General features: G+C 46.8%; 1 protein-coding gene across 2 annotated transcripts in view; it reads left to right on the top strand.

Moving 5' to 3' along the window:
* Window positions 1-22,157, top strand: part of LOC119185177 (DNA mismatch repair protein Msh2) — a 157,354-nt gene that overhangs the window by 91,806 nt on the left and 43,391 nt on the right. For both annotated transcript variants that reach the window (XM_075883121.1, XM_075883120.1), the window contains exons 21-22: window positions 13,114-13,178; window positions 18,681-18,848. In XM_075883121.1, coding sequence (XP_075739236.1) covers window positions 13,114-13,178; window positions 18,681-18,848 — 233 coding nt within the window. The remainder of the gene's footprint in view (window positions 1-13,113; window positions 13,179-18,680; window positions 18,849-22,157) is intronic.

Below are 22,157 nucleotides of genomic sequence, written 5' to 3'. Positions count from 1 at the left end.
AGCGCGGAAAACAGTACCATCGATTAACGATGAAGAAGAAAGCCGCCATTGTTAAGTTAGTGAAGAGTGGCCGATCGCAGGCTGACGTGAGCAAGGAGTTCGGCATTTCCAAGCAAACAGTTTCCGATTTCCTGAAGAACAAATACAAGATCTTGGAAGCGGCCGAAAAACATTCTAGTGCCCAAAAGATGAATGCAAGCCAAGGTGTTCAACCAAAGCTTGAGGACGCTCTCGCCGTGTGGCTAAATTCAATGATTGCCAAGCGGTTGCCAGTCTCGGGCTGCATCTTGAAACAAAAAGCGGAAACTCTCACGCTTCGAATGGACATCACGGATTTTAAGTTCAGTGATGGATGGCTGAGAAACTTTAAACATCGGAATGACCTCAAATTCAAGATGTGTGGTGAAAGCGGCGCCGTCGACAGTGCAGTTATTGCCCAGTACCGCAGTGGAAAACTCCAGTCTTTGTTGCAGCAGTTCTCTGCTGGCAACATTTTCAACTGCGACGAAACTGGCTTGTTTTACAAGCTGCTGCCGGAAAGAACACTCGCTTTTGCTGGTGACGCATGCCTTGGTGGTAAGCATAGCAAAAAACGGCTGACCGTTCTAGTCGGCAGCAGCATGTCTGGCAGCAAGAAACTTCCTTTGTTAGTAATTGGGAAGTCCAAGAGCCCGAGGTGTTTTGAAGGGGCAACGCTGCCAGTGTTATATGAAGCCAACAAAAAGGCATGGGTAACGCAGCAGTTGTTCGAGAGTTACATCTGCAGGTTGGACAGGAAGTTTGAACAACAGAACAGACGTGTTCTGCTCTTCGTTGACAACTGCGCTGCTCGTGGTCACATCAATAACTTGAAGGCTATCCAGCTGGAATTCATGCCGCCCAACACTACACCGATCCTCCAACCGAAGGACCAAGGCGTTGTCCGTAATCTGAAACTCTTGTACCGTTCACGTATACTCAACCGCATGGTGCTGTGCTCGAAAAATGGGAAAGGCTACAGCGTTGACCTTCGGTCTGCTGTCTGAATGTTTGCGGATGCATGGAAGGCAGTAACGCAAAACATGCTTGCAACTGCTTTTGCCACGCGGGCTTCGTACTCGACACAGGGGCAGCAGACTTGCCTGAAGAAAGCGACAGCGTGACTGACTTGTGCCCTCTCATGGACGATATTATCAATGACCTCCGCTCTGCTGGTGCTTCCATGCCCATGCAAATAACTTTTGAGCGGTTCGTCGACGCTGACAACGAGCTCGACTTCTGCGCAGAGCTAACCGGTAACGAAAAAGTCAGTCAGGTTATGGCGGATTCAGACGACTCCGATGTCAAAAAAGGATGGATGGATGGATGGATGCTATGAGCGTCCCCTTTATAACGGGGTGGTGACAAGTATGCCACCAGGCTCGACAAAAAAAAAAAAAACCTTTTTTTTCTCTTTATGTTGGCCTAATGCCTCTACTTCGATAAATTCTATCTTAATGGAAAAAAAGGTAAATTTTCAGCTTAAGTTCTCTGCCATTTACGGCACACTGTCCATATTTTATTTTTCCAATATTTATTTTTGTCCTTTCTCTCTAATTTTCTGCCACCAATACTCTAACCGTCTCTTACTTATTTCAATCGCGGGTGTGTTCAGCTTTCCATTGTTGTCCCTAAAACCCAAGGCTTCCTGTAGGCTCGTGCCCAAACGTACACCTGGGTGGATATCTCCACATTCAATCAGAACATGCTCCGCCGTTTCCTTATCTTTCCCGCAGCATGTGCATTGTTCTTCTTCTTTACTGAATCTTGCTTTATAACTACGCGTTCTAAGGCAACCCGATCTCGCTTCAAACAGTAAAGCGCTTCCCCTTGAATTATCGTAAAATGCCTCCCTCCTTATTTCATTTTTGCCCTTTCGGTAGTTACTCAAAGCCGGTTTTTTCTCCATAGCTGCCATCCAGTAAATCCTCTCCGCCTCCCTGACTTTTCCCTTAACGCTCTTTGTTGACATATGGCTTACAATACCAGCCGTATACTTACTAGTGAGTCTTCTAGTTCTTTTTCTCCACTGTGTGTCCACGCTCTTCCTATACAAATAACGGAACACCTTCTCTGCCCATCTACTCTCCTTCATATTTCTTAGCCTTTCTTCGAACCTTATTTTGCTCTGCGCTTCCCTCGCCTCAAAACCTGCCCACCCCATATCGCCCTTTACAGCCTCGTTTGTCGTCTTCCCGTGAGCACCCAACGCGAGGCGTCCCACAGTCCTTTGATTTACATCCATTCCCGCTTGCACCTCTGCCCTCATGCACACCACTGAGTTCCCAAAAGTAAGCCCTGGAACCATTACACCCTTCCACAGACCTCGAAGCACCTCATACCTATTGTATCCCCACAACGCTCTGTGCTTCATTATTGCCGCATTCCTCTTTCCTTTTGCTGCCGAGGCTTTTTCCTGTACCTCCATGTATCTATCACTCTCATTTACCCATACTCCAAGGTACTTGTATTCACTTACCCTCGGTATTTCTTGGCCTTGTATGGACACCGTCTCATCACAGGGATCATTGAATACCATCAATCCACACTTCGTTACACTGAATCCTAGTCCAAGAGCTTCACCTTCCCTTCCGCATATATTCGCCAGCTGCTGTATATCATCTCGACTGTCTGCAAATAAGACGATATCGTCCGCATAAAATAAACCTGGAAGCTTCTGCTCAATCATCATGCCGCCCTGTTTGTGTGACAGATTAAAACCAATGTTGCTACCTTCTAGCGCTTTTTCCATACTCACCATGTACAGCATGAATAACAGTGGGGACAAAGGACATCCCTGTCTCAGACCCCTGCTAACCTCAACGTTCTCTTTGCTACGCATTCCTTCCCACTCTATGCAAACTGTATTTTCTCGGTATATCTCCCTCAAAAGCTGTATACAGTCGTCGCCCATGCCCATTCCTTTCAATATATCCCACAAAATTTCCTGATTAACGTTGTCGTATGCCCCAGTGATGTCTAGAAAAGCCACGTACAAGGGCCTATTCTCTATTTTGGATATTTCTATACACTGAGTGAGAACAAACAGGTTATCGTCTAACCGCCTGTCGACTCGAAATCCGTTCTGAAGTTCTCCCAAAATATCGTTATGTTCGGCCCATGTTTCTATTTTCATTTTTACTGCTTGCATCGCCATCCTGTATAGTACCGATGTAATGGTTAGTGGTCTATACGAGCGAATCTTGTCCTTTTCTCCCTTGCCTTTATAGATTAAGTTCATTCTACTTTGTCGCCAACTGTCCGGTATTTGTCCGTCCTTTAAGCTTTTTTCTACTGCTTTTAACAATGCTTCTTTAGTGTTATGTCCTAGTTCGTTAATGAGGCTAACGGGAATCCCATCTAAAGCCGCGGCAGTGCGCTTTGGAATTTTTCCTCCGGCCTTTTTCCAGTTGAAATTATCAAGTACTAGCTCTTCCTCTGTTGCTTTCTCCGCCACACTTTTACTCACCGGGGAGATCCCCTGGACGCTCTTTTGAAACGAATCGGCTGTTACCTTTTGGATGTAACCTAGCGCTTCGTACCCTTCCAATTGATTTCCTCCTTCATCTAGAATATGTTGTTGCGTTGTGACAGACTTCCTACCTAGCGCCTTTATGTGGCTCCAAAAAATCCTAGGCGCGGCCTCCTTTTTTTCGTGTATCTCTGTCATCCAGCGTTCACTTTCACCTTTAATTTTTGCCTCTACCAATTTCTGTACAAGGGATTTTTTCTCTAAATATATTTCCCATATTTTTTTGACTTCGTCCTGCGGCCGCTTCTCCTTTTTTGCCTTTCTATGCTCCCGTGAGGCTTCGCGTCGCTTCTCGATCGCCTCCCGGATTTCCTTGTTCCACCAACTTTTTGGCTTCCTTTTTCCTTTCCAGCAAACAGTTTTCTTCTCTTTCCCTATCTCCTTCGTCATTAGATGTAACAGCTCACTATACTCCCAGTCCTTGCCTGGTATTTCGCCTACTTCTTCCTCGACTCTTGCGGCTATATTTATTATTTGTTTGTCATTTAAATACGAGCTGCCAGACTTTGATTCCATGCTCATATTTTCAGTTTCGTATCCCATTTGTAATGTTATTCGTTTATGATCACTACCCAAGCTGTTAATGCCTTCCTCGTCTATCCTCATTTCTGTCAGTTTGTGGTAAATTCCTTCAGTCATGAGACAATAATCAATACTTGATTGCTTGTTTCCGACTTCCCATGTGATCTGGCCGTCACATTTAGGCCCCGTGTTAACTATCTCCAGACTATGTTGCTCGCAAAGATCTAGTAATAACTTCCCATTGGTGTCTGAATATCCGTCAAGGTCATGTATGTGGGCATTCATGTCCCCTAGAAGGATGATTTCGACCCCATTACCAAATTCCTTAATATCCGCACTCATGCAATCCACTATCTCCTGATTCTTTTCTCTGCAGTTATTCCCCGTCCACAAGTAGGCTACCCCTAGCCACGTTTCCTTTCCACCTACTGTGCCCCGAACCCAGAGGTGCTCTGAACACGTCTGTTTCACTCTAACCCATTTGGCTCCGCGGTGAATTAGCATTCCTACACCCCCACCTTTCCTTTCCGATATGGTCCTGTTACACCCTTCCCAAACATAATTTTTAATATGTGGTGGCTCTTCCAAGTCTCTAAGGTGTGTTTCTGTAACCGCATACACGCCTATCTGTTCTTTGTTTAACTGCTCCTCAATCTCTAACCATTTTGCCTTCTTTCTGCCACCCTGCATGTTTATGTAACTAATTGCAACACGCGCCTTTTTCCTTTTTCTTTTACCTTTTTTCTGGTTTTTCGCAATTCTACCTGTCAAAGCGTCCTCCTGGTTGCTTTCCCTGTTACGAGCTACCCCGGACTCCGAAGGGCCCGTGAGCCCCCCAAAAAAGCTACTGCGCGTCCTGCCAGTCGCCAGCCCACCTCGTGTCCAAGCCTCTTATCGAAATGAATCCTGTCTCTTTGGAATCCACCCCACCTGTGCACTTCCCTGTTTAAATCCACTACCTCGAAACCCTTCTCTCGACTAATCCGCCATATCTCCTTGTTTGCGTCGACAACCGCTCTTCGCAGGTTGACGTTGCGCACCGGTACTTCCGGTACTGTGCATACTACAATTTGCACCTGGGGGGACACGGTGCGCATGTCATCCACCCCTCTCGCCAAGGCCGTCGCTAGTCCTGACGATTCTTTTTTCAGGACGTCATTTAACCCTCCCGCAATTACAACGAGGTTACGATTGCCAGCCTTAGCTGCGAGTTGTTCACCCGCTTGACTCATTACTGTCCCCAGCGTTTGTCTTGGGAACGTCCCTATCGCAACTCTCTTGTCGCCTTTCACCCTTTCTTTGATTGCCGCTGCGCATCGGACCAAATTTGAGTCACCGGCGATGATGACCTGTTCAGACATTCCTTCTGAAACCTGCACCTGGCTGCTGACTAGGTGACTAGCGTGAGTCACGGCTGCTGGTTTGCTCCCTCCCTCCCTCAAAACTACTTCCCGGTAGCTGGGCCCTGTGGCCAATGTATCTGCCTTTGTCATGCCTGTTTCCTTCATCTCTCCCGCACGGGGGGTCGTCGCCATAATGCTTCCGCCGTCACCTGCGTCTTCGTTCCCTTTCACGACCTTCGATAGGCCCTTCTCGGCTGCCCGGAGCCTTTCTTCCATGGCTGACGTTTTCTCTCGCTCCTTCGCCAATGCATTCTCCAGCGCTGCGATTTTCTCCATGAGCCCACTCTGGACCGCCATCATATTTTTCATTTTCTCCTCGAACTCGCACTGTCTACACTTGGCGTCATCTTCTGCTTTCTCCTCCGCACTAATTTCCACCTTCCGCCCTACCCCGCACTCGGAACACTTTACGGTCTTTTTGACCATGGCTAGCTCAGTTTACCGATGCCCACGTGTTAGAAAACTGTACTAAAATACACTGGTCTAAGCCAAAAAGAACCACAATAATAAATAAATACGCTACACTTCACAGCACCTGCGCATGCACGTGGTCGGTCTACGCGCAGGCTTCAGCCACGTGGTGGCTGGAGAAAAAAAGACACAGTACAAAATACTAATAAAAAAAAAACCGTACACCGTACTAGACCTAATCAAGCCTTACGCTAGCGCCTTACGTTCTCATAACGCTACATATAGAGGCAAGCTGGAAACATGCAAAAACACTTATCTGTAGCTGTCATTCCGGAGCTCTCCAAAAACACGTCCGACCTCTACCACTCAGCAAAAAAGAGGAACCAACGCCAGCGCCACCTACGACCACCAAATTGATGCGAGCATTGATGACGCTGTCATCGGTGTACAGTGATGACGTGACCCTAGCTCAGATCGAGGCGAATATAATCACATGCAAGTGGAACGCCATTCAAACAAGGATCAACAAGTTTTTCAAGCCACTGCAGCTCTAACACCGGCTGCCCTGACGGCACCTGCTGTCGGCTGCATGCTTTTTTTTTTAACAGCTCTTTTCAGAGCCACCCCACGATGCTTTGGCAGAGTTCCGAAAGTCTGGTACTTTGACCTCGACCCTCTTGATCCGAGATATATCAATGAAATGGTGCGTTTTTTTGCTTGCATTGAGAAATATTAGCAAAATGGTGCATTTTTTTTTGCTTGCATTGAAAATTATCAGTAAAATAATGCGTTTTTTTTCTTGCATTCATTTTTTCAGACTGCGCGAATTTTCGGACAGTTTTTCGCTCCCTAGAGGGTCCGAAAAATTGGCAGTTGACTGTATAGGTCGATAGCTGGTTCTGAACATTTTCTAAAAAAAAAAAAAAAAAGTCGACCTATATTCAAATAAATGCGATACTTTTTGTGCATTCATCCTGGATTAACAGATGAGTGAATGCTGTGATGGCCAGGTTTGTGAGTAAGGTTCTCAAGTGTTTGCTTTTTTTTTATAATTCAAAAATATTTGAGTGTATTGAGGCCTAAATTGTGTGTGGAAGACGGACCGACTATGCGACGAAATATCTGTGCTAGCGCTTATTAGGCCTAGTGTGGCGGTGGCAACATTGATATAAAACGTAAAAGAGATTACATTAACAAGCTGAACCGAGGAAACCACACGTTAAACGGACGTTTCATTTGGCCGTCAGGAGAACAGCATGGCGACTGTAAGGGAAAGTCTTCCAAGCTTGTTCGTGTGCATGTTGGTGGCGAAAGGTCGATTCTGCCTTAAAGCATTTTCACTTGCGGGGGAATCGAGGTTGCATGCCCAGTGCCTGCGCTTTACAGCAACGAAAGTATTCTTCCTATGTAAACGAGAGTGTCGCGTAGTTTATTTACGTACAGACCTACTGGAAGTCCAAGGAACGCCAGTAGAGCGAAGAACGTCAAGAGGCCGAAAATACAAACAAGCGCAAGCTCGGGGCGCAGGTGTGCACCAACGCTGTGGCTTGCCGTTTCTTACTGCTTTGTCATCGTTTGCATAGATCCCTACATTGTCCCCCGGTGAATAGCATAGCCAACCTGGCGGCTTAAGGCGTAGTCACTATAGCGGGATCGTAATACGGCTTCAGACGACTCACATGCACACTTCCTCGGCCACGACGGCGTAAGTCATCAGACTGTGTCAAAGGCTTAATCTCATAATTGACTGGTGACGTACTGGCGAGAATGCGGTAGGGCCTATGGTATCGTGCCAGTAATTTTGACGAAAGGCCAGGAGTACTCGGTGGAATCCAGAGCCAAACGAGAGCACCAGTCGTGAAAGTAGAGAGATGTCGGTCGGTGTCATGCCGCAGCTTCTGGTGGCCTTGGTCTTCGGTTGTCAGTGAAGGGGCCAATCGTCCGCAGTCTTCTACGTACCTGGCAACATCAGAAATTGCAGGGTACTCAGAAGAGTCTGGCGTGCATGGGAGGATAGTGTCCAGCGTGCACGATGGTTCGCATCCGTACAACAGAAAGAAAGGGGAAAACCTTGTTGTCTCGTGCGTAGCGGTGTCATACGCATACGTGAAGAATGGAAGGACAGTGTCCCAATTGGTATGGTCCGAAGCTGTGTACATCATCAATATATCACCAAGAGTGCGATTAAATCGTTCTGTGAGGCCATTCGTCTGCGGGTCATATGCTGTCGTCATGCGATGAACCATGTTGCACTGAGCGAGCAAGGCTTGAATGGCGTCAGACAAAAAAACACCCCCCCAGTCGCTCAAAAGTTCGCGGGGAGCTCCATGGCGAAGAACAAAGTTGCGCAAGATAAAAAACGCAACTTCCCTCACGGTTGCTGCGGGTAGTGCTGCCGTCTCCGCGTAACGCGTGAGGTGGTCCACGCCGACAATTATCCACCTATTTCTGGAAGACCACGTAAGAATTGATCCGTATAAGTCGATACCGACACGGTCAAATGGACACGCTGGACAAGGCAGAGGCTCAAGTGTACCGGCAGGGCGTTGAGGTGGGGCTTTACGTCGCTGGCATGCAGCACAAGCACGTACGTACTTGCGGACAAATGTGTACATGCCGCGCCAGTAGTACCGCTGATGTAGACGGTTGTACGTTTTGAGAACGCCGGCGTGAGCGCTTTGCGGGTCGTTGTGGAAAGCAGTACAGATTTCCGAGCGCATGTGGTTGGGTATCACTAACAGCCACCTCCAACCTTCAGACGTGTCATTCCGCCGATCATCGCCCAACGGGTCTTTGAGCGATGATAGCCAGCGTAGAGCGTGGTGGTCCGTGACGACTTCGAAAGGGCGGCCATAAAGGTATGGGCGGAACTTCGTCTAAGCCCAGACAGTTGCGAGGCACTCTTTCTCAGTGACGGAATAATTACACTCGGCTTTCTTGAGGGTTCGACTCGCGTAAGCGACCACGTATTCTTGGTATCCTGGTTTCCGTTGAGCCAATACAGCACCAAGACCGACACCACTGGCGTCGGTGTGGACCTCCGTGGGTGCATCGGGGTCAAAATGACGTAGTGTTGGAGGTGACAATAATAACGTGCGAAGCGTGGTGAAGGATTCGTCGCACTCTTTTGACCAAGCAGAAATGCCTTTGGAAGTTGTCAACAGGTTGGTAAGAGGCGCGATGATGGAAGAGAAGTCGCGCACAAATCGACGAAAGTATGAGCACAGGCCGATAAAACTTCGAAGCGTCTTGATGGAATTGGGCTTCGGATAGTCGGCCACTACGCGTAGTGTCGCCGGATCCAGGAGAACACCCTCTTTGCAGACGACGTGACCCAGTATAGTGAGCTGACGTGCGGCAAAATGGCACTTCTTGATGTTAAGTTGAAGGCCAGCAGAGGTGAGACACGTGAGAATAGCACGAAGACAAACAAGGTGAGTTGAAAAGTCGCGAGAAAAAACGACGATGTCGTCTAGGTAGCAGGGGCACGTGTTCCACTTGTAGCCACGAAGGATGGTGTCCATCATTCGTTCGAAGGTAGCTGGGGTGTTGCAGAGTCCAAACGACATGACGTTAAACTCATACAGCCCATCAGGTGTTACAAATGCAGTCTTCGATCGGTCAGGATCAGCCATTGGAACTTGCCAATATCCTGAGCGTAAATCTAAAGAGGAGAAATATTCTGCTCCTTGCAAGCAATCGAGAGCATCGTCGATGCGTGGCAATGTGTACACATCCTTCCGAGTTATCTTATTGAGCCGGCGGTAGTCGACACAGAATCGGATAGACCCGTCCTTTTTGTGCACAAGTACAACAGGGGACGACCAAGGGCTCTGCGATGGCTGGATGACACCACGCTTGAGCATATCGTCGACTTGTTCGTTGATAATACGGTGCTCTTCCGCTGAAACTCGATATGGTCGTTGGCGTAAGGGAGCATCAGTACCGCTGTCAATGTGGTGCGTGATGTTCGTTGTGCAACCCAAAGATGGTTGAGCGCAATCAAAGAGAGAACGGAACTCTCGAAGAAGGGACAAGAGTTCGCGTCTTTGTGTCGGCGATAGCTCAGCGGCAACAGAGGGCTGGAATGAGTATGGCATGGGCACTGTGGCCACAGGTGGCATCATAGCATTGAGCTGGAGGTGAGGTGAGTGTTCGGCAAACTCTAGAGGGCCCAAGAGGTCAACACCTTGTATGTCACCCAAACATTCTCCGCGAAGTAAGGTAACTGGCGACGATAGCGAGTTTGCAACGAGCATGGCGGCAGCGCCGGATTTCATGGTGAGTATGGCAAAGGGCAGGTGTAGGTTACGACGGAGGGTAAATACGTCAGACGGAGTGAACAAAACAGTTCTGGCAGGAGTGGTTGTACAGGTCAGGGCGACAAGGGTGGATGTTCTCGGTGCTATTTCCGTGTATGCAACAATGACAAGTTTGTAAGATTCAGAAAGAGAATCTACCAAACAAGAGGTTGGCAGCGGTGTAAGGGCAACTTCTGCACGTGAGCAATCTATGATGGCCCGATGACGCGAAAGAAAGTCCCATCCAACAATGACTTCGTGGGAGCATGATGCCAGCACAAAAAATTCTATGGCATAAAGTTCACCTTGGATAATGACACGTGCAGTGCACACAGCTGTAGGTTTTATGCACTGCGAGTTGGCCGTGCAGAGCATCAGGCCTGAAAGAGGCGTCGTCACCTTTTTCAACTTGCAGCATAAGGTTTCACAGATCATGGAAACGGCGGCTCCTGTGTCCATAAGCGCTTGTGCAGCGGTCCCCTCAACATTGACGTCGATAACGTTTTGCAGCGAGAAAGATGGAGGCCTTAAGCAGTTCGAATGGTATGCAGCTGTTGCCTCCGAAGCTGCAGCGATCAGTTTCCCTCTTCCGTAGCAGGTCGGCGACGCATAGGTGACAGGGAGCGTTGTCGGGGTGATGGTGACCGGTGGTTTGCAAAGGGTCGATGACCGTCAGTGGTGTACCTTGATGGCGTCCTAGACAACGACGCAATTGGCCTGCCCACGGTGTCAACTGGAGGGGGATCTCGGCGACAGTGGCGGGCGATGTGTCCAGCGATACCCCAGGCGAAACAGATGGGCCTATTATCCGGCATCCTCCAGGCGTCTGAGCAACGATAAAATGGAGCTGAAGATCTCGTGAAGGGATACGGCGCAGCAATTGGGGTTGTAGGCACGACATAGGGGGGGCGTGGCAGGTTGAGCATACGGCATATCTGTCGCATAGGCCGAGCAGCGACGGCGGCGTACGGGAGAGGCGTAGTGACAGGTGGTTGCTGATGCATCAGAGGAAGGGCCTCAGCGACTTGGGTCCGAATGGCGTGTTGGAGGTCTGGTGCCAAAGCTTGCGTGGGCTCATGTGTCAGTGGCAGCAGTGACAGCTGGCGCGCTACCTCTTCGCGGACGAAGTCCTTGATTGTCGAAAGCAGCGGCTGCTGATCGGTAGGATGGGCATCTAGGTGCAAGCTCGAGCGTGTCAGGCGTCGTGAGGGCTTGACGAGCAATTGTGCGCTGCCTACGCAACTCATCGAAGCTCTGACAGAGGGAAACGAGCTCAGCAATAATTGTGGGGGGATTTCTCGCGAGCAACATCTGAAAGACGCCGTCGTCAATGCCTTTCAAAATGTGCCTGAATTTTTCTTCCTCAGGCATGGTAGAGTTGACGCGGTTGCATAAATGCTACACATCTTCAATGTAGCTCGCGTAGGTCTCGCCTAGTTGCTGCGCAGGGTGACGTAAACGCTGTGACGTAAACGTCCGCAATAGCAGTCTTGAAAGCAGACCACGTAGGAATGTCAGCTGCGTGTTTATTAAACTACAGTTGCGCGGTGTCCGCAAGGTAGAACGTGACGTAGCGCAGCTTACTTGGGTCATCCCATTTGTTACTTGCGCCGACTTTGTGATCCCTCGCCAACCAATCTTCGACGTCCGACGTAGTGGAGCCTGTGAACATAGAAGGATCTCATTGAGGATACACGGCGCCGCAAGTGACATGGCCGATCGAAGGTTCTACCTGGAGAGGCGTCTTGGTGGCCATGTTCGTGTCACGTAGAGGGGGAAGCTTACGGGAGCGAAGTTCCAGGTTTTTACGGGAGTCCACACACCTCCACCAGACGTCACATAGTTTATTTACGTACAGACCTACTGGAAGGCCGAGGAACGCCAGTAGAGCGAGGAACGTCACCAGGCCGAAAATACAAACAAGCGCAAGCTCGGGGCGCGCGTGTGCACCAATGCTGTGGCTTGCCATTTCTTGCTGCTTCGTCGTTGTTCACATAGTTCGCTACAAAAGAGACAATTAGTGTTAACGTGCACTTTTTTCAAATGTGGGCATTCGTTATCCCCAATGATGTCGATATGCGCAAAGGTGACTTACGTCTACTAATGCTCTTTTTATTTTTTCCCTAAGAAGGACTGTAAGTGAGTTATTTGGCACCCATGTCAAGCAGCTGAAGTGGAGCAGACAAAGGCTTCTCTGTCACATTCTAAACCATGCCCCTAACTCCCCACCCTTTCCTTCTCTTCTCACTCGTTCCCGTTCCATGTCCGTTCCTCTTTAGAACGTGGTCGTTGCTCCATCTGTGCACAGTGCACCCCTTCTGAGAAGCGGGCTTACTCCATCATTTCTCTGAGAATTTTTTAGCAGCCGCCTTATTGCCAGTCTTTCATATCGGGCAACTGCACAGTTAAGGTACACTGTACATGAAGTATATGAGGGTAAACGGGAGTAGAAATTAATGTATTATGGCTAGTACTACACTGTAAGCAATTACATTATAAATGATTTGAGCTGTATAACTAGCACATATAAAAAGGTTATTTCGATGATGTTGGAAATTTTTTGTAGGAACACGTTCACTTAAAATATAATTTTGCAGTAGATGTTCCTAAAATTGCAGGTTTCACCAGCTGTACTGTTGTGTTAGGCATTTAACTGAGGTTGCATGTGTGATACCGTTTGCATGTTATTACTTTCGTGGTTGTGTGTGTATTTATCTTGAAATTTATAATGTAGGTCTCTTTAGACAATTTAGTGCTGTTTGCTTGGCAGTGTGCAGTACTTGTTTTTATAAGTGTTATGTCTAACTTGTAATGACAATGTTGTAGCTTGGATGTTGAAACTGCCTGTCCTCGCAGAGGTTTGAAGTACCAAACTCTGTGGGCTAAATAGTTGGCTTCGACCTTTCTTATCGTTTCTTCCTCGCAGGTTCCAGTTCCTGTTACATTATCACCGGTCCAAACATGGGGGGCAAATCGACCTATATACGATCAGTGAGTGTTGTCATTTTTCACTTAAGATATGATTGTACAAAGGGCAACAAATGTTGGTACTTAAGGGGAGAAGCGGGTCTTTGAGACCGAAAAACGCTAAAAAATTATGTTTTTTTTTAAAATGCTATATTTAGATTCTCCCACTATAGCTGCATAATCTCGCCAATTTTCACGCGTCCTTGATTGGTAATTTAGCCATAAGAGTAGTTTATGCGACGTTAGTGAGCTGAATTTTAGCAATGGACGCGTGAAAAACAGGCTTTTTCAGTGCTGTGGTGTTGCCGTTCTACGTTTGCTACAGCAGCCGTCTTGGTCGCATTCGAAAGAGTCGCCCTTTTTCTTTCATATCCTGCCGCGCTTGTTTTCTTCCACTCAGTATGCACGCTGTGAATCCGCATTAAAAAAAAGCCCCGTTGCCTGAGCCTATTGGTGCGGTGAGCACAGTGACTAAATCGCGCCTTCCCATTCGCCGGGCCTCCCGGGCTGTCTGCTGCGTGCGGCAGAAGAGCGCATGCGAAGTGGCGAGTGTATGTCACTTTGTACTCGTTGGCTTCTTGAACTTGCGTGAGCTAGCGAGAAATTAGAGCAAGCATCTCTGTATAGTCTCTACGTTCGACGGTATACTGGTACGGCGCTGAACGAGCTCGACGAAGTCGCCGGGACAGTGCGGTAGGCCTGCGCTCTCGGCCACGTTTTCCTGAGCTGTCTCCTGCGGGCGGCAGTAAAGCGCACATGAAGCGGCGAGTGTATCTCGCTCACATGACATTGTTCTCGTCGGCTTCCTGAACTTGCGCGAGCTAGCGAGAAATTGGAGCAAATGTTTCTCAAGTCTGCACATTCGGGCATGCCGCCGAACCAGCCCGGCGTAGTGCGCCGCAGCCACCGGGCTAGTGCGTTAGGCCTACGCTCTTGGCCACGTTTTAAACCTGGCTTGAGAACTTTTCATAATGCCGAAGCCGTATCGCAAGTTCCGCACTGCTCACAAGTTTGGAAAAAGCGCAAGAAATCTACGGCAAAAAGAGATAATGGCGCGGGTATATCCAACACGCGCCGACGGAACACGATCCGTCGGATGAAACGCCGACATCTCCGCCTGTTTCCCCGGCCGCCTCGGACGAAGTCGGTGATAGGCAGTGCATAAGGAAAGACAACCTTTTTGACAAGCGCCGATCGTGCGCAACAGCAGAAAGTGAGTGCTCATAAGATCAGCAGCTTATCGGCAACTTCGGTGAGCAAGCGCAAGCTGCAAACATTCGCGACAGCGGGCGAGGACTCGGACCGGTCAGCAGCTACCTACGGGATCGACTTATCCACGATAAACAAGCTTCTTGAAAGAACGGCTAAATGCCGGACATGCAGTAGGACCATTTCTATTGAAAAAGGTGAGCGTGAATATGGACTTGCGATGAAGCTGATTTCAGAGTGCTGCAACTGTGGACTTGTTGACACTGAGTGGAGTTCTGGGAGGGTACCCAGTCAGGCTAAATACGCTGCATTTGAAGTCAATATCCGTGCATCTCGTGCCATGCAAAGCATAGAAAATGGCCAGGCAGCCCTAAACGACATCTTCTCTGTAATGGGAATTTCTCACAGGTGACACCACAAAAGCTATCAGAATCATTTGAAAAATAAACTGAATCCTGCGGCAACAAGAGCTGCAGACAAGGTCCTCTCTGATTGTGCCATGTCAGTAAAAACATTATACCAAGATCTGCGCTTTGACAACCCAGGTAATGTGGCCATCTGTTATGATGGCACATGGATGACCAGAGGCCACCTGTCGCACATTGGTGTGGGTGTTATTATAGAGTTGTTTTCTAGCTATGTTTTAGACTATGTTGTCCTGTCAAATTCTTGTGCCGGCTGCAAGCGCACACCACCAAAAGAGCACCCAAATTACTTGGTTTGGGAATCATCGCACATCTGCCAAAAAAATACAGAGTGCAGATCAGGGCACATGGAAGTGGAGGCAGCAGTCGCTCTCCTTGAGCGCTCAATTTCTTGTCACGGCTTGCGGTACAGAGTGGTGCTGTGTGATGGGGACAGTAGATCATTTCGTGCTGTTGAAGACTCAACAGTTTATGGTTTCATTCAGGTTCAAAAAGAGGACTGCATAAACCATGTTCAAAAACAAATTGCTACTGGACTACGCAATCTTGTTCAAAAGCATAAAGGTTCTGGTGAAACACTAAGTGGAAGAGGCCGCTTGACAGGTGATGTCATAGAGAAATTGTCGAGATACTATGGCTGGGCTCTGAAGTCCAATGTTGGTGACGTAGATGCAATGCACCAGGCCGCCATGGCCACATATTATCATGTGACCTCGACTGATGAAAGGAGGTCCAACCACACCTTGTGCCCAAGTGGCAGTGACTAATGGTGCAAGCAGAATGCTTCTGCTGCAAGGGGAGAACCACTGCCAAGACACACCTACAACTTCCCACAAAATATCCGTGATGCACTACTTCCAGTCTACGAGCGACTTTGTGACAAGGAACTGCCAAAAAGGCAAGACACAAAATGCAAACGAGGCACTCCATTTTGTCAAACGGTCTCTAATGCCTAAAGAGAAGCATGCTTCACTAATAGCTATTGAGACTGCTGTTGCTGAGGCCGTGATGCGCTTCAATTCATGAATGAAAGAAGCCTCCACACGTATCCTCAAAGAACTTCAGTTATAGCGAAACTCCATGAGCGAGCGATGGGTAGAAGAGAAGGATTCTCGTCGGATCATGAGTGCCGAGCAAAAGCGTTCAGCATCTTCCAGGTTCCTGCAACAAGCAAAGCGGCGGCAACAACAAAAGTGTGACAAAGACTACTGCCCTGGTGCTTTCTGAGGCATTTCTATGCAAAGAGAAGCATTTTTGTTTGTGGAGAATTCCTTGAATATACAGAGCTTTGTTTTTTGCCATTTTCTCAGTTTCAGTTTTTTGGCCACCTTTCATTCTTCTGACAAGCGCTTCTCAACTTTAGTACACTGGAATTTGATAATTTTTGCCTTGCTGAGAAGCTGGATGCTTGGTGAGTGCAAGAAAGGGCCATATGTAACTATAGGACACCATAAATTTTTAGAAAAAATGAAATACAAAAATTATTGTTCCCTGATAATGGAAGGATGAACTTCTAAGCTTTATAACTTTTGTTGTAGGAAAGCTAGAGCCATAAAACTTGCTTTTTGCACTCTTCGCTAATTGTAGAATGCAATGACATTTAATTCACCAAGAACTGTAGAGCCAACTTACTGAAAACATGATCAAAATAACTTTTAATTAATGACTAATTAAAAACTAAATGGTAAGAGGTACATAAAAAACTGAGTTCATATTTGACATCTGCACGTGTAAATACACCATCTCATAAGTTTTTATCACCCTAGCTCAAATAATAAGATGCCTGATGGCTAAGTGCCTCTTCCCCCCTTAAGTGCTTGTGCTTCACACAGCAGACCATGTGTCCTCTGTACTCCTGCAATTGTTAGTGCTCTGAAGTGCACTTCAGCAGTGCCCCTAGCAATCTTTGAATACACATTAGAACCATTGAGGCACTGTTGAGGCAATCATTGAGGCAACGCATTGTTGAACCATTGAGGCAACGCATTGGTGCAGGTTCTGATGGCAGAATATGTGCAATAGTCTTACTTAACATGTCTTAACACTGCGCATTGAAAATATATTTTTTTTTCTTTTTTGGCATTACACTGGATGTAAGGCTATTCTGAAAAAGACTCCAGTGGCATGGCATCATGTTATGATTGTTCAATCTCAGATGCAATCAAAGGGATTTTTTATCTCTATTGAAATAAGTTTTTTTAATTGTCATACAGCTATAGTATTCTAAGATTCATGTGGCAGTTTATGTGTAAAAGTGAATTTTTTAGTGACATGATGTCGCATTAGAGGCAGAACTTTAACTTGCCAAAGTTTAGATATAGCAAGGCAAATTGCTGATTTTGTCCACTTTTTTACGTTGGGGTATAAATGTACTTTTTACAGCCAGATTAGATTTTAGGGTCAGAGTTGTTTAACCGAACACTTAAAGTTATTACTTGCCTTGTTCGTCAAGCAAGAAGTTGCAGATTTATGTGTACAGTCGCCGACCGATTTTTCGGACCTGGCGGGGACCGAAAAAAAGTACGAAAAATCGAACAGTCCGAAAAATTCGTTTTCGCCAAAAATCTGAAGTTTATTGCATCAGGCAGGTTTAAAAAAGTCCTTGATGCTGCCTTGCCTCAAACTACGCTTGGAGGCAATTTGGTTTGCCCGTATTTGCGCCAAGGTGACATCGTCGCCGTAAACGCTCGACAAAATTGTCACCGCGTTGGCGATCTCCGACGGCTGCGGGCGGTCGTCGTTGTCATCCGACGACAACGACGACCGCCATCCGGCGTCGACCGTCATCCAGCGATATCTAGCTGCGAACGTCCACTCTCTATTAGCTTGATTATGGCAGCTTTCTTCTCCATCGTAAGGGTCATATACTTCCCACGCTTCTTCACACCACCTGGCTCCCGCGATGGCACAGATAGCGGAGCCATGGCACCGAGAACACAAAATTCGATGCCGCAGATAGCCGCTGCGAAGCACACAACGTCTCGACGCTACGCGACACAACACGTGCAGAATGGCGACTGAAAAAAGCTGCAACGACAATAAAAGAATCCTTCTTTCGCCTCCTCTCCGTGCGATGTGATGACGATAGTGCTGACCGAAGACGAAAAAACGGCGTCCATCACCGCGTCTTTTATAAAGCAAACACGGCCTCCGAAACTTTAAAACATGGCGTGCGCATTCCAATCTCGGAGGCAGGAAAGGCATCTGAAGACCAAGCTTAGCCAAGCCGACAGAAAATCCAACATGGCGGCGTTCACAATGGCTTGGAGCGTGGCACAAAACGAGCGATTTAGTCCGAAAAATCGAACTTTCAGGGGCAAATTCGCCCGAAAAATCGGTCGAAACAATGCATTAGCTCTATGGAATCCCTGACGGTGCATTTATGAAGTCCGGAATATCCAACAAGTCCGAATTTTTGGAGTCCGGAAAATCGGTCGGCGACTGTATATGTTGTGTGCTATAGTGGTTACTGAAAGCCCTTGAAGCTATGATTCAGCATGTAGAGGATGCCATAGTCAAGCAGGGCAACATTACAGATAGTACCTTGGTTGTATAATCACTTTGTATGAGCTTTCCATATGAGCAATAACATTGTTTTTTTTTTTTTTCATGATAAAGCAATTTGCAGTCCTAAGTGTGTCTTTTTTGCTATGAAATTTTCTTTTGTTGCTGTGAAATTATCAGCATAAACAAGGCAGCATAGGCAGAAATTTGTTTCTCTCTTTAATAGTTTGTGAAACGTTGGTTTAGGTGACTTAATAATGAGAAAGCTTATGTGCAAGTACATAACAAAGTCTTGAGTGGTGCTGTGTCCCCACATGTGTTAATGTGTTGTTGTGACTGGCACTAGCTTCCTGAATTCAGAGTTGTCATCTAACCTTTGTTCCACAAGGTGGCCCTAGCAGTGCTCATGGCTCAAGTGGGAAGCTTTGTGCCATGTGATTCTGCCGAGCTGACGGTTGTGGATGCCGTGCTGACGCGCATCGGAGCTGGTGACCAGCAGCTCAAGGGCGTCTCTACATTTATGGCCGAGATGCTGGAGTCCGCACACATCCTCAGGGTGAGAGGCTTGTTCGTATACCCCACATGTATGAATCTTTACAACGATGAGAGTTGTGCGCTCTTTGGGTGAAAACTTTCCCGAGGTGCTCTCGACCATATAAAGTAGCAATGGTGCACACCCATTGGGCCACTATTAGGAGCAACTGCCATAGTTTTTTAAACACTAGCCAACCTCTTGGATGTTTAAGATCTAAGCCAACTGAAAGAGAGAACTGTGTGTCCATTTATCCATCGCACTGTCATGTTAGACTAGGCTTGTGCAAATATTCGAGCACTGCAAATATTTGAACGAATATTAACATAGTTAACAGTACGTTATGTTGGGCTAGTTGGTACATATTAGACTGAAATGCGTGGCGCAAGGTTGCCAATGAGAAGTCTGTCTCTTCTCGTTCTTCTCATCGGCAACCTTGCGTCACGTATTTCAGTCTAACATAGTCGAATTCGCTTCTTTTCGAATTAATGTTATTGGCAATTTCAAGGTATTCGAAATGACAAATGCATGTGAGCCTCCCTGCTCCTCTTCTGTAGAGGTGGTTTCACTGCAGTGGACGGGTGCTCTCCTGTGAGTAGGTATCTCAAAGAAATTCTGCACTGCCGCTTCTAGGTAAATGAACTGCTCGTAGATCTGTTCTTTTTTTTTTTTAAGTTTAAAATATTGTTATGCCAGCATGTATGCTCCAGATATTGCAAATTTTAAAATGTAACATAGCTTACGGGTCCACCTCATTCTACTGAAAGTCGAATTCTGCGAATATCAAAATTTGCTTTTATTTCCGTTGAACCAAAACGAATGATATTTGTACATGCCTTGTTTCAATTAAAAAAAAATGTGTACTGGCTAGTTGGGCCACGACAAATGTAGCCATCTTTTCTTTATAATATGTGATATAGACTATTCAAGTGCAGTTCGAAATGATTCAAACAAAGTCACTATTAGCTTCGAACATAAAATTTACTATCCGCACAACCCTACATTAGATCTACTGCTATAATGAAATAAAGGTAAAAAGATAAATAATTAAGTTCTCTGTCGGCCGCTAGGTTTTAAACCTAGGGTCCCACACTCGTATGACAAACCTTTCACCCTCTGTGTTGAACCTCTGTGTTGCTTGCAGCGTGTAGAATATCTGAACCATATGATTGCATTTTGGCAGTGCAGAACACGTGGGAAAAAAAAGTTTGCAGCATATCCACGGAGTGAATGATGGAGAGTGGGGCGAAGCATTCGTCCGTCCATGCGTACGTCTGTGTGACCGTCCATGCGTCTGTTCCTGCGCCCGTCCCTGCGTTCGTTCATGCATCCGCCCCTGCTTCCATTGATGCGTCCATCCATGCATCTGTCTGTGTGTCCGTTCATCCATCTAATTCAACACTCCAAGTCCCACCATCTCGCATCTTTTTATCATATACTATTCCCCATATAGAAGCACCGCCATTCAGTGGACATTCCATGGACTAAACAAGAGGTGGCACGCGCACACTTTCTTACGGCTTGCGCTTCGGGTCTACTTCCCACCTTCAACCACCTTGAGTTCATGGTATATACTAGTTCACTGTATTCATGGCACTGTGGGCCAATGCTCGCTAAACCTTTCTAAAACCAAGGAGGTTACGCCCAGCGAGTATAACGTAGCAACCTTTACCTGTCAGATAGTGCTCAATGTACATACCAGTGGCTGCTAATGTGAAATGAGAGACAGGAGGATTGAGCTTTTAATTTCTTACGACTTGCATTTCGTATCTGCTTCCCCCCTTTAACCACCTCGAATTCATTCATGGTATATACTAGTTCATTGTATTCATGGCCCTGCGGCTCAACGCTCGCTAAACCTTTCTAAAACTAGGGACGTTACACCCAGCGAGTATAATGTAGCAACCCTTTCTTGTCCGATAGTGCTCCATGTACATGCCAACGGCTGCTAATGGGGATCGCAGCGTGCGCGTTGACTAAAAGCCGAATGCTCCTGTCTCTCATTCCCCATTAGCAGCCATTCGTATGTACATTGAGCACTATTTTTTATTGTTAAACAACGCACAGAAGAAATCTCTCACCGGCACCACCTTGGAGGTCAAAATGTTATACTTGGCACCACCTTGCAGATCAAAGCGTAAGACTGGTTACATACTACGACGGGACGCGGGACGAACGGGTGCCGCTATAAAGAGCTTCGCCCCTAAAAAACGCTTTCTACGATACCTTGTGCAAGTATTTTGCTGTGGTGGAAGAGAAAGCCCCCTTTAGGAAAGCATGTAAAGCTGATGTGGCTTTGCATATTGTCCACATTAGGGCAATTTTAAGTTTGTGCTTCTATTGGGCAGTCCTGGATGCAGTCAAATGCTAGAAAAAAAAAAAAAGAAAAATTCTATGTCGAGTCTGCCCGACACTGGTATGCGAGAGACGGTTACTACCACAAGATACGGTATAACTCTGCACACTTATGCATCAACCAGTCAACTCCCAAGAGAAACTATGCAATGGTTTATTTATTTTCATCACATATTTCACCTGATAGGACCTTCTCAACCTGTATTGTTGACCAAATTTTCTCTAACCATATTGGTGAGCAAAAATATTAAGCTTGAAGGGGTTTTTCGTCTCGGTGGCCAGCAGCTTTCATAAATGTTGCAGAAGCGCCCCAATGCTTGCCGCTGAAGGCAACTCTCGCAGCTGCTGTGCAGGTTGCAGTCCTGCCACATGTGGTGCAGCTAGGTGCTCTTCCACTGCACCTATTCGTAACGTGTGCCATTGTTCCGTAATGCATAATTTCTGTGTCACTGTTTCGTGCCCATGTATTTAGTTGACGTGATGGGCCGGTTCACACCAGTGATTCACATTTGCTGTTGATGACCGTGCCATGATGTGTCTCGTTTACTGAGCGGTATTGGTACCTTTAATCGTCAAGTGATGCATTTTGCTAGAAATCTAATGAGCGTGCTGCTCAGGTGGAGTTTTACCTGTGCAAAGCACTGGTTAGAGGTTGGAGAAAGCTGCGAGAAAAACATTTTATTGCTAAGAGACTGCACAGTGTTGTAGCGACCATCTGCCAACATTTTACAGCGGAGTACGAGAAACAACTGAACCAGAGAAAGGGAATTGAAGGGCTCATTTTTATTTATTGGACACAAATTCATGAGAATCAACAGACAATCAAGTCAAGTAAAGTATAGGTGTTGCTATTTGTTATAATTATGATATACTAAATTCGAAAAAATTGAAGTTAATGATCAGACAACTTGCCAGCAGCAGGTACCAAACCTACTACTTCCAAATGATGCGTCTGTTGCTCTACCACAGTGGTTCTCA

The sequence above is a fragment of the Rhipicephalus microplus genome, unplaced genomic scaffold (assembly GCF_043290135.1).
Source record: "Rhipicephalus microplus isolate Deutch F79 unplaced genomic scaffold, USDA_Rmic scaffold_15, whole genome shotgun sequence".
In the NCBI taxonomy this organism is placed as follows: Eukaryota; Metazoa; Arthropoda; class Arachnida; order Ixodida; family Ixodidae; genus Rhipicephalus; species Rhipicephalus microplus.
This window is presented reverse-complemented; position numbering and strand designations above follow the sequence as displayed.